This window comes from Condylura cristata, unplaced genomic scaffold (genome assembly GCF_000260355.1).
Source record: "Condylura cristata isolate star-nosed mole 26May11 unplaced genomic scaffold, ConCri1.0 scaffold00013, whole genome shotgun sequence".
NCBI classification, from domain to species: domain Eukaryota; kingdom Metazoa; phylum Chordata; class Mammalia; order Eulipotyphla; family Talpidae; genus Condylura; species Condylura cristata.
In genome coordinates, this window is record NW_004567114.1 from 46,726,000 (window position 1) to 46,737,355 (window position 11,356).

Consider the following 11,356-nt stretch of genomic DNA (forward strand, 5'->3'; position numbering starts at 1 on the left):
TGCAAAATTTACTTCTTTTGAAAGATTGAATAGTGTATCTGTGCATACTTTTAAAATTCTTTATCCATTCATCTGTCAATTGACATTTAAGTTGTTTTAAAAACTTGGCTATTGTAAATTGTGCTAAAATAGTTAAAAGTAAAATACTAATGTCTCTTGAAGATACTTATTTCAATTATTTCGGGTAAACACCAGAAGTGGGATTGCTAGATCATATGGTATTTCAAGTTTTAATTTTCTAAAGAAGCTGCATACTGTTTTGCATAGGTTTGCACCAACTGTACAGAAGAGTTTTATTTCTCCATATTGTTCCCAAAATTATTGTCTTTACTTTTGTGATAATAGCCATTCTGGCATATAATTTACTTCAGTTTTGATTTACATTTCCCAGATGGTTAATGACACTGAATACTTTTTCAATGTCATTTGCCTTTTTTTGGGAAAATGTCTATTCCCCCACCCCCTCTTTATTTATTTATTTATTTGTGCATACAGAACTGGGGTACAGGCCAGAGGCACAGGGATGATGAGAGGATTCACAAGAGAAAGAGTTGGGAGCAGAACAGGCAGATCAACAAGGTAAACTGCTGAAGGTCAGGAGAGGTCTGCTGTGCCATGTGGTCACCTCCGGGGCAGGCGGGAATCGAACTCTTACAGAAGTGGTTTTAGCTTCTAAGTGCTGTGCTTTAACCCACTGTGCCACCAGGGCGGGCCCCATTTGCCCATTTTTAAAACAGGTTATTAGTTTTCTTGGTATTGAGTTGTAAGTGTTCTTTACATATTTTGGGTATTACCCCTTATCAGATATATGGTTTGCAATTTTTTTCTTCCCATTCCATAGCTTGCCTTTTCACTCTTTTGTTTCTATTCTTTGCTGTGCAGAAGCATTTTAGTTTAATGTAGTCCTAGTGGTCTATTTTTGATTTGGCTGCCTATGCTTTGGGTATGCAAGAAATCATATGCAAGAAATCATTACCAACCAATGGCATGCATAGTTTTCTACATGTTTCCTATTAGCAAAATAGGAAACTGAGTTCAAATCCATATTTCACCTCTTGCAAGCAAGAGGTGCTTGTGATTGAGTTTGATCAACTTGATGCTTGTGATGATTTTGGACAACTTAATGTTTAATTTTATGTCCTTATGTGTAAAATGGTCTTATGTACCTGATTCATGGTACTATTATATGTTTGTAGATATTTTGCCTGTGACTTGTCTAGCAATAAGTATTATTGATTGTAGCATTATATCTCCTAATGGTAGATGTGAAAAATAATACAAATATTATAACATGCACGTTATTGTTTCTATTAATGTTGCTATTTTCTTGTTATTTATTGTGATGATTATTTAAACGAATGCTAGGATAATCCACTGATAGTCAGTTTAGAAAGAACCATCAAACTATGTGATCGATGTCACTCAGACCCAACAATCCCACAGATGAGCATTTTCACTTTAAACCAAGCTCGGGTAGGAAAGGTTGAACAGAGTCAACAGCATTGACTTGCTCTCTGCAGCCTTAAAGAAACAAAGCCTTGCTTCTATTAAAGAAACTTTAAAATGTTTTCTGGCATTGCAGAGGCCCTGAGGGCCAATAATTTAAATGAATCTAAGAGCATCATTTACCTATCCCAGGATTCCAAAGAGATAAGCCACAAACGTCAATTAAACAGTGATGCTCAGACTTTGACATCCATCAAAATTTGGAGAATTTATTTAAACAGAGTTTGGGGTTCAGTAGGCCAGGATCCAATTTTTATTTGAAATGATCCACAAAATACTGATGGCTGTAGTCTGGGGACCACACTCTCAGACCACTGATTTCATACATATGGTTGAGCTGAGTAGCCTGACCCCAGAACAAGAGTGTGTACACAAGTTTCTTCACAAATTAAAGGTGAATTGCTTGGTAACTCCCAAGAAAATAAGGGATTCCTGCTTTAGGCCCAGTGCTTTCAATCCTATGATCTCATGATCATATATGACTTCATGATCTAATGAAGTTGTTTTTGTTCGCTTTTGCAAGCCTGATCAAATCTATAGATATCCTCTGCAGAAAGTTCTAAACACACCTATACAGAAGTACGCCTTATAATTCCAGGAGATTCTTGGATTCCTCTCCCATCAACCCACCCAAGGACCCTTAAAAGTATGAGTTTTTTTAAAATGTCCTAAGGCAAAATCTTGGGTTCTTCAGTTCCTGTGTATGTAACAAGAATTCCTTTCTTCTTAACCTACAATTATCTCATTTGTAAAATAAGAATAATAATGCTAATAGTTATTGCCTCAAAGATGGTAAATGGGGCCCTCCTGGTGGCACAACGGTTAGGATGCAACACTGCAAGCTAGCCGCAGCTGCTTTAAAGCTAGTTCTATCCTCAGCCCCAGAGGTGATCCACATGGCGCGGCAGATCTCTCCTGTCACCCCCGCTGTCCCCCTCAGCAGTGTACTTCATCTATCTACCTGTCCTGTCCCCCACTCTGTCTCTGGTGATTCCTCTCACAGCCTCAGCACTTCTGACTTGTACCTCAGTTCTGTATGCATAAATAAATAAATCTTAAAAAAAAATGTAACTGAAGTAATACATGGGAATTTGCACAAATTACATGCAGAAATGTTTAATGTTATTACAATCGTTGCCTCCTTTGACAGCACGGGAAGGGATGTGTTAATCTGGGAGGAGTTGTTCATGGGCAGAGAGGAGAGACTGTAAATGCGTCTTCCTCTAAGGGTGCCAAGATAGGATTGAACTTGGCTGTCCTGGGTACTGTCCAGGGGCCCCCAAAGGCAACGGCAGAATGAACAAGGTCTGAAAGAGACTACAGTCCCACACTACTATACTGCCTGAGGCAGGCCAGCCCCACTGTATTTCCTGAGTATGATGTCTTGACAGCTTTAAATTTTTTTCTGGCTGGTGAAAGGGTGCAGGAGGTGGTGCAAGGAAATATTAGAGAGTAGAGATAGCAAAACACCGAACTTAGGTGCAGACTGACCAATCCAGAGAAATCTTCTACCTGGTCTTTATACCGCAAAAGGGAATATTCCTCTGCTAAAATCATCCAGGTCCAGAAAGTAAGCAGGGACCAGCTCATAGCATAGAGCCCAATGCAATTATTTAAACAAAATAAACAGTCCTAAACTGTTTACCCTGCCCTGTCTTGTCTTTCCCTGGGAACCCATAAACTTAATCATTGGCCCCTGCTTCTCCTTCTTGACCCAACCTGGTGCTCCTCCTGTGGCCTGCACCCCCAACTGTACCGCCTGTCCTTAGAAGGACAGCAACTGACAAGCTACAAGTGATGTGATCTGGGAACCTGAGGTGGGTCTAAAGCAGGGCTCAGGTCCCCAATTTTTTGTGCTGCTGGCTAGTGATTCTGAGGCACAGAAGAGTTGGGGAACTCCTGTGGCACATGACATTGTGCCAGGAAATGAGGGCTCACCCCATCCCCGTGCTCATGAAAACTACGATGTCTTGAAAACCTTCAGTTTTGGTTCCCAACAGTGTCTTAAACACAATGAACTCCATTGAATGTTGTAGTTTACCCTCCATCCTAGACGCTAATCCTCAGCAAACATATCAGGAGATGGAGAGACTGCATGCTTGGCAAGCTCTTCTGAATTTCCCGAAGGACAATGTGCATACAAGTCATCATTTTCACTCTTTGTCTTCAACTGAAAAAAGAAAGAGTTTGGCTGGGTTACAGGGACACCGTGAAAGAGTTTATTACAGGGTGGTTTTAGTCTTCAGAAAACAGACTACATAATACTGTCCGTTTTCTGCCAGATTTATATCCTGCAATATTTCTGTAATATTCATAGCACTTTTACTACTATCATTATTTATATTCCTCAGAAAAATCATACAGTACAAAGATAAGGCAGGTTTTTTTAATGCCCCTTCCACACACTGAGCTCAGTGATTTGGTGATTTGTGCAAAGTCAGACAAACAGCGTTGGCCCGGCAGCCGCCATCCTGACCTCCAGTTTTGCTTCTGCGCCATCATGGAGAAGGGTAACATAAAGGCATTTTTCTCTCCTTGTAAAAGAGAAAAATGGGGGGAGGGGGGATTATTTAAACACACCTCCCTCATACTGCGATAGCTGCATTGTTTTTCCTGTTGAAACACCCTGTTGGTTTTTAAATCCCTTTAAACCTAGCCGGCACCTGTATGGCTCAGATCCAAGAATTATTACCAAACCCCTTGCTTTTTATACTTAGCCACATAGGAGTTTCTGTGATGGTATCTGGTTCTTGGGTTAGTTGAAAAATTCTGAGTTTCTAGGAGATTTCTTCTTCCATAGAAGCTGGAATCAATGCTCAGACCTGGTTTTTTATTTTTTGTTCTTAATTAAGCAATATATGGTTCCTCCCTGGCCCCCTTAATTTTGCCTGTTAGATAAAAATAGTATGATCACACCACCCTATATTGTTCCTCTGTGAAGATCCTTCTGACCAAAAGAGAGCACAAGGCAGGATGGGGGTGCTCTGTCAGAAGTTTATGGTTTGTGAGATGACCTCTCTTCAGGGCAAGAACTGAGCCTGAAAACATAATGAGAACTTCCCAGAAAATTCATTATAACAAAGCATAATGTAAGCTTGTTGGGCACAAAAAAATAGACTGAAGGAAAGTGACTCCCACATAAGACCTAATTAAATACTTTGATGTCAGAAAACAGAGCAAGGAGGGGTGGAAAATCAAATCAGACCAAAATGAAGGACTTAAATTCAAATGGAAAGAAGACAAGTTCTCTCTTTCTCTCCCTCTCCCTCCCTCCCCCCTCTCCCTCTTTCTCTTCCTCTCCTCTCCTCTCCCCCACCTCTCCCTCTCTGTGTGTGTCTCTGTCTCTCTCTTTTTCTCCCTTGCCATGAAGGAGGAATAAGATTCAGGAACAATGGGCTGTAAATTCTTCAGCCAATTAGTCCAGTGACTTACTACTGTTTATAACACACAGAATGTCACAGGCTGTTTTGTGCCTCCCCAAGTTGGTTTGTTAATAACAGGAAGCTAGCACTTCTCAGTACAGTGGATCAGCTACACGTGAAAATAAATGCAAAAAACCTGGAGGGGAATAGCAGCAGACCGAGAGTAGCCTTGATTTAATTTAACATTTGGGGGTCCACACACAAATGAGCATTTTAGTAGGCTTCATGGTGGAAGTTGCTGTCATTTGTAAAATATTCTGGCCAATTAGCTAATAGTGTGCTTGGATTTCTCCTGTTTTGATACAGTAATACTAAGTACATTGTGAAGCCCAATTATACAAATCATCCCCATATGCCATACCAGTCTTTCTTTATGAACTGTGTTTATAAATCCTGTGTGAGGAAATGTGTACTTCAGCAATTTAGACCATGTGTAAAAACATAGCCAATGGGATTGTCAAGAAAACAAGTTCCAGCCTAGGAAATCCTAATGTGTTCCGCTGGAATAACAGGAGGGTGCCGGGAGTGCAATGCTCTGCTTAAATACATATAGCTGTAGAGTGTTTAACCGATTTAGGGGCTTCCGCTTCCCTTTCTGTTATTTTATTCTTCTCTTTTAGGATCCAACCTTGGAGTTTTTGAGAAAATTTGGGATTGGTCTTGTCTCGGGCACAATCGCCTCAGTCATTAACATCCCTTTTGATGTTGCCAAAAGTAGGATTCAAGGGCCTCAGCCAGTTCCTGGAGAGATCAAGTACAGGACTTGTTTTCAAACAATGGCAACGGTCTATCAGGAAGAAGGGTAATGCATTCTCGTTTTAATAAATATGCAGGACTCAGTGTGGTTAGAACCATCTTGTACTTCCATTTTGATGAGAGCCTTAAGTTTGCTTAAATTGGGTGCGTGTCTAGAAGCTCTATGAGATCGAGGATGAAATTTGCAGGACAACACAATCATCCATGTTGGCAAAACATTCTTCCAACAAGAACTTTGAGCTGCCACCATACTGCTCCATGTGGGTGCGAGGACGCTAAAATGAACTTTGAACTTGTCTGCATAATGTGCATATAATATGCCCGATTAACACTGAGGCAGATGAACAATTGTCTACTGACTGTAGAACTAGTCAAAATGTCACCCAATTATAATTCTAAGAGAATTAGATAGTTCTTCAATAGCGATTTTCTTTAAAGAATGTAAAGTGTAAGTCTTTTTCTGACCTTTTTTTTTTTTCTTTTTCTCCCCGTGGTCTCCACCCCTCCTCATCCCAAGTCTTATTCTCAAGTAAACAAGTAATATTTTATTATTTTGATCTAAACTGCATCGTATTTCCTTATGTGAAGACTGAGTTTGTGGTCTTTTAAATTTAATTATAAAAGTCATTTTGTCCATATACACAGCTGCCTTGAAAGTAAGACCCATCTGGAAAGCAAAAACCATCTTGCTGATAAAAGTCCTATTTCTGATTGGACCAGCTCAGCATAGCTTGAGTAATAACAAATTGATTCTATCCCCTTGTCCAATTTGCTTCAGAGAGAATACTTAGTCAGATACTGTCTGGTTTGGGATTTGAATTAACTTTAATTTTTTTTTTTTGTAAATTCTGAATTAGCATCTAAATAAAACTGAAGCATTTAATTTTCAGAATAAAAATCTTGTTCTTGCTTTTCTGGTTACAGGCTTTTATCTTTGTACAAAGGCCTGCTTCCCAAGATTATGAGGCTTGGACCAGGTAATGATGTTTTTATTACTTATATCCTTCCTTCTTTATTGTTTCCAGGGTCTCTCTTTTTTTCCTTATTTGTTTCTATTAGCTACACAATAAAAGCTTGTCACACTGTGGAAGATAAAAACATTGAGAATATAAAGTTGTCTCCAAATGTTCAAGATACTGAAGGCATCCATTACACATGTTCTACTTTTGTTTATAAGGGACTATTTATGGCCTTGCTGGAGGCTTAAGTCAATAGGACAGGATGCGCAGCCAGTGGCCACTCAGGTGAGACCAGATACACACAGCAACTCCAGGCAAGAGGGGAAGATTTTTCACTGAGTGAGGGACCCACCCAGTGAAACATTTCCTGTACTCCTAGTTCATTCCTGTTCCTCCCTCTGCTCTATTTTCGAAAGAGAAAAGAGGACACCTTGCCTCCTTGAATATAAGTGTTACTCGTCCTCATAGTCACCTCTGGGGGGAGGTGAAGCCACAGCCTGGTGTTCACCTTCTGGCCTCAGTCAGCTATAAGGTGGAGGCTCCTGGCTCCAGGCCTTCCCTCAGAAGGCCAACCCACAAAAAAACTGTTTGCCAACTCCACAGGGAGAGTCAGCTGCCTCTCTGTAAACAGATGAAAAAACAACTGCTGCAGACTCAACAGCCTGGACAAATAGCCTTGGATTAGAAGCCACCTTGCAAGTCAGTACAGAGTATGTACTGACTGACCTAGACATTCTGGTAATCTTCTCTAGAACTTTCTTTTCCTCCTCTCCTCATTACCTTTCCCATTCCTCCCATTTTAACATCAATATCTCCTCCCACACAGTCACACACATGTGCATTTACTTTTCAGTCTCAACCCATAAGACAGCATCTGAAATAGAAAACATTTGACTGGAACTTGATGCTAGTGAACACGTCACAATTTCACTTATTCAGAAAACACTAACACTGACTGGACTATGGTGATGGCACACAGGTGATAAGGTGAGGGAGGGAAGCCCTTGGGGATTACAACTGAGATGGAAAAGGGCACAAAATGATGGAAGAATAAACTATTATGTTATTTTAAAAACAATTATATTCAATTAAATATATTCATATTTAAAAAAATAATACTAGCACTGACTCCAACTCAATTTTTTCAGAAGGGGATGGACCTTTTGACCCGGAAGAACTTAGCTAGAAAACTAATTGACTGGAAACTTAGTCCAAAATTCTTAAATGATCTGACCCCAAGTTTTGTCAGAGCCTTGCAAATGTTTTGTTGGCTTTTTAAATGTTTTTGCATGAGAGGTCCTGAGTTGCTGTGGTGTTAAATCCAAAGACAAGAGTTGTTGAGAACTAACTGTGTAGGCTAAACAAAACTGAATGACTAGAATGCACACTCAAGGATGTGGCCTCCACACTCATTCCAAAAGTGCAAGTCCTAGCAACTGACAAGAAAAGAAATGTAGAAAGGTCAGGTTAAAAAAAAAAAAAAAAAAGGTGAACTTAGAGTTTTCATTCGTAGTTCTAGAAAATTATCCTATCATCTTTTTCTAACAATCTTAGCACCTTTATGTGGCTGACAATCAGATACCTCCCAAGAAAGGAAGTTCATGAGTTCTGTGGCTTCAGTTCCAAGTATCACTAGGATGAGAGCAATTCTGCATGTTGTCTTATACTGTGAACAGTTAATAAGAGTAAATACAGCACAGCAATTACATATTGACATGTAGTGTGTCCTGTTATATCAGCTGAGAGGAGGGGTCTAATGAAATATCACCACTGGTTAAAAATGAATATTACAGGCAGATAATTATCTCTGGTATAAAGTTACACAAACATGTGTGGCCTGTAGACTGAAAAAAATAAAAATAAAAATAAAACACATGGCAGTATGTACAAAGTAACTGAGATCAAAATCAGGTTTTTTTTTCTTTCCATCAGAAGTCAATCTTCAGTTCATGAAGCCAAGTCTTCCCTAAATTGTGCTCAGGATATCTGTCCACATTTTGACTTTATAATATTTTTCACACAGACATGAAAAGATAAAGATTATCCTAAAGGGCATGGAACATGTGCTATTTGCTGCATCGAATAAAATATAAAATCATCCACATATAAATGCTTCTCCTGCTATCCAGGAACCCAACAGCTTCAATGCCTGTTTTTCTTATCATGTTCCTGTCGACCTATTAAATAACAAGCCTCTTTGCAGTCAGTTATGGGACTCTTCTCTTCCAAACAGATGGGTCTAGGACATCCAACCCCCACCACTCAATGTTCAGTTTCTCTCACCTATCACTGAGGCACATGAAAGGAATGGAAATGAAAGAAGGCTGAAAGTTAGCTAATTTTTATACTGCAGATTTTTTTAAATATTCATTTTTATTCATTTTTCTGAAAAAGAACATTTTCCATGTGTAATTCAGTTTGAAAGTTGTCAAGAAAACCAGACTCATCCATCAAGTACCATCAAGTACCATCCTAGCGTTCTTCTCAAAGGCAATGACAACAATCCCAATTATGGACTGAAAAATATAAATCCTTTGCCTACCTAGGAAGGTTTCTGTTCACAGGAAAGCTGCATGCCTTTACATGACTAAGTGTGTCTAAATTTATTTACTTTTAAAAATTAGGAGTGCCAGAAAAAGAATCTGAGATATGATGAAAGTTACAGAAACTAAATGTATTTGGAGACTAAAGATGGTCTTGATTTTACCCTGAGAATATTCCACAATTGTTTTCTATCTGTGTGTTGTAGCTCGAGGACTGATAATCTCCCATAAGGCAGCCACTACTGAGTAGGCTGTGTCACATGTCATGGATTCACAAACCCAGTGGGTAAACAATGCTATCTTACAGAATTTTCTATTAAAAACTAGCTCTTGGCCCTCCCTGGTGGCGCAGCAGGTTAAAACACAACACTGAGAGGCTAAAGCCACTTCCACATGAGTTCGATCCCCACCTGCCCCAGAGGTGACCACATGGTGCAGCAGACCCCTCCTGACCAGCCCACTGCTCCCCTCAGCAGTGTGTTTCATCGATCTGCCTGTTCTGCTCCCCACTCTGTCTCTGGTGAAGCTTCGCGCTGCCCCTGAGCCTCTGGCCTGTACCCCAGTTCTGTATGAATAAATAAATCTTAAAAAAAAAACAACTAGCTATTGTCTTTTCCAGGTGGTGCAGTGATGCTACTGGTTTATGAATATGCCTATTCATGGCTTCAGGAAAACTGGTAATGGCTTGCAATGTGTTTCTCCCTCTGAAATAATGGATATCTGCTATGTACACTATAAGGAGAGATGCTCAATCAGCTAAATCAATATAATTATAAGATAATTATACATTTGTAGAGGAGAAAACTATTTGTTCAATTAAAGACCTTATTCTGATACACCTGAAGTTATTTCTAGACAAAACTGAGAACTTGGTTTTGATAGGTCCATAAAATCATTAGAAAAAATAACTTGAGGCAATGAAGTATGTAAACTGAACACAGAGAAATAACACAGAAATCAGATATATTTCACAAAAGCAATATAAAATTTGTGCTCTGAAATTTCATTATATTGATAATTATTTTGGCCAAGAAGTGCTTAAAGGAAGTTCTTGAAAAGAAATCACTCTATGGTCATGTCTTTAGAATTATTCAAAGAAAAACTGGGTTAAAAATTGTTAAGCCAAAATGTAAGCAGTTTCTATGAGGAATTAAATTCTGCCATAAATAATATTTAAAGTGTACAAGAAAAATAACTTTTGAAAATATTGAATTTTAGGAGTACTGTTCTAAAATGAAAATCTGTCAGTTTTCTCAAGTAATAACATACATCTCAGCTATATTTTTCTAAATCTACTTTATATTTTGAACTGCTGTTTACAGCAGATCACATTTTAAAAGCATGATATTTGAAGGCTTTTATGGCAAATAGAAAACATAAACTATTTTCCTTTCACATAGTTCCTTTGAAAATAAGCTTGTTGCTGAAATATTTTCATGTGAACTCATAAATTAGAGCCACTCTTTGGGTCCATTTGTGCTATCTCTATTTGTATCCAAATACCTTTTTTCAAAACAATATTTAGAAGACTACATTTCTAGGTTAGTTTTAAGTGAATTTAGGGTGTGAAGTTTGCCATCTACATTGTTAAAATATATATTATGAAAAGAAAAATATTTCAAAGTAGAAGTACATTCTTAGCATTTCTGAAGATTCTTGTACTGACATGCACTCCAAAAAATACCTCCTTGTCCTTGATGTAACCAAACTTGATTTTAATTCTGCATCCTGAAATGATGCTGCTTCGGTAGCTAAAAATCAGCAAGACTATTTGCACATTCTAGATAACACCTGATTGAAACTACTACAGGGTGTTTCTACATGAGGCTGTTATTAGGCATCTTGAAAATAAAAAATAAAAGATAGCATGGTAATTATTACTTTTTATTAATTTAGAGCATTTGAAGTATAAAAATAAAGGCTTTTTGACATACTGTATATACATACACAGCCTTCGGTTATACATCCTTTCCAACGTGTTTGTTAATTTATATTTCAGCCCAATATTTAATAAGAGGGTCGTTAAAAGTAGGAAAAAACAAAAGAAATTAGATTGTGTCTATCGTCCAACAGTGTTCTGTCCTTGCAGGTAATACTCATGAGAGAAGAGGCCTGCCAGCATGGAGGTCACGAGATTGACCTGGTAACTCTCCTGTGGATGAAATGGAAA

General features: G+C 38.6%; 1 protein-coding gene across 1 annotated transcript in view; it reads left to right on the top strand.

Annotated features, from left to right (window-relative positions):
* The window catches only part of SLC25A21 (solute carrier family 25 (mitochondrial oxoadipate carrier), member 21), a 430,630-nt gene extending 420,763 nt beyond the window's left edge, over window positions 1-9,867 (top strand). The window contains exons 8-10 of the mRNA XM_004681924.2: window positions 5,549-5,730; window positions 6,609-6,661; window positions 9,806-9,867. Of these exons, the coding sequence (XP_004681981.1) occupies window positions 5,549-5,730; window positions 6,609-6,661; window positions 9,806-9,867 (297 nt within the window). The remainder of the gene's footprint in view (window positions 1-5,548; window positions 5,731-6,608; window positions 6,662-9,805) is intronic.
* Window positions 9,868-11,356: the final 1,489 nt, after the last annotated feature.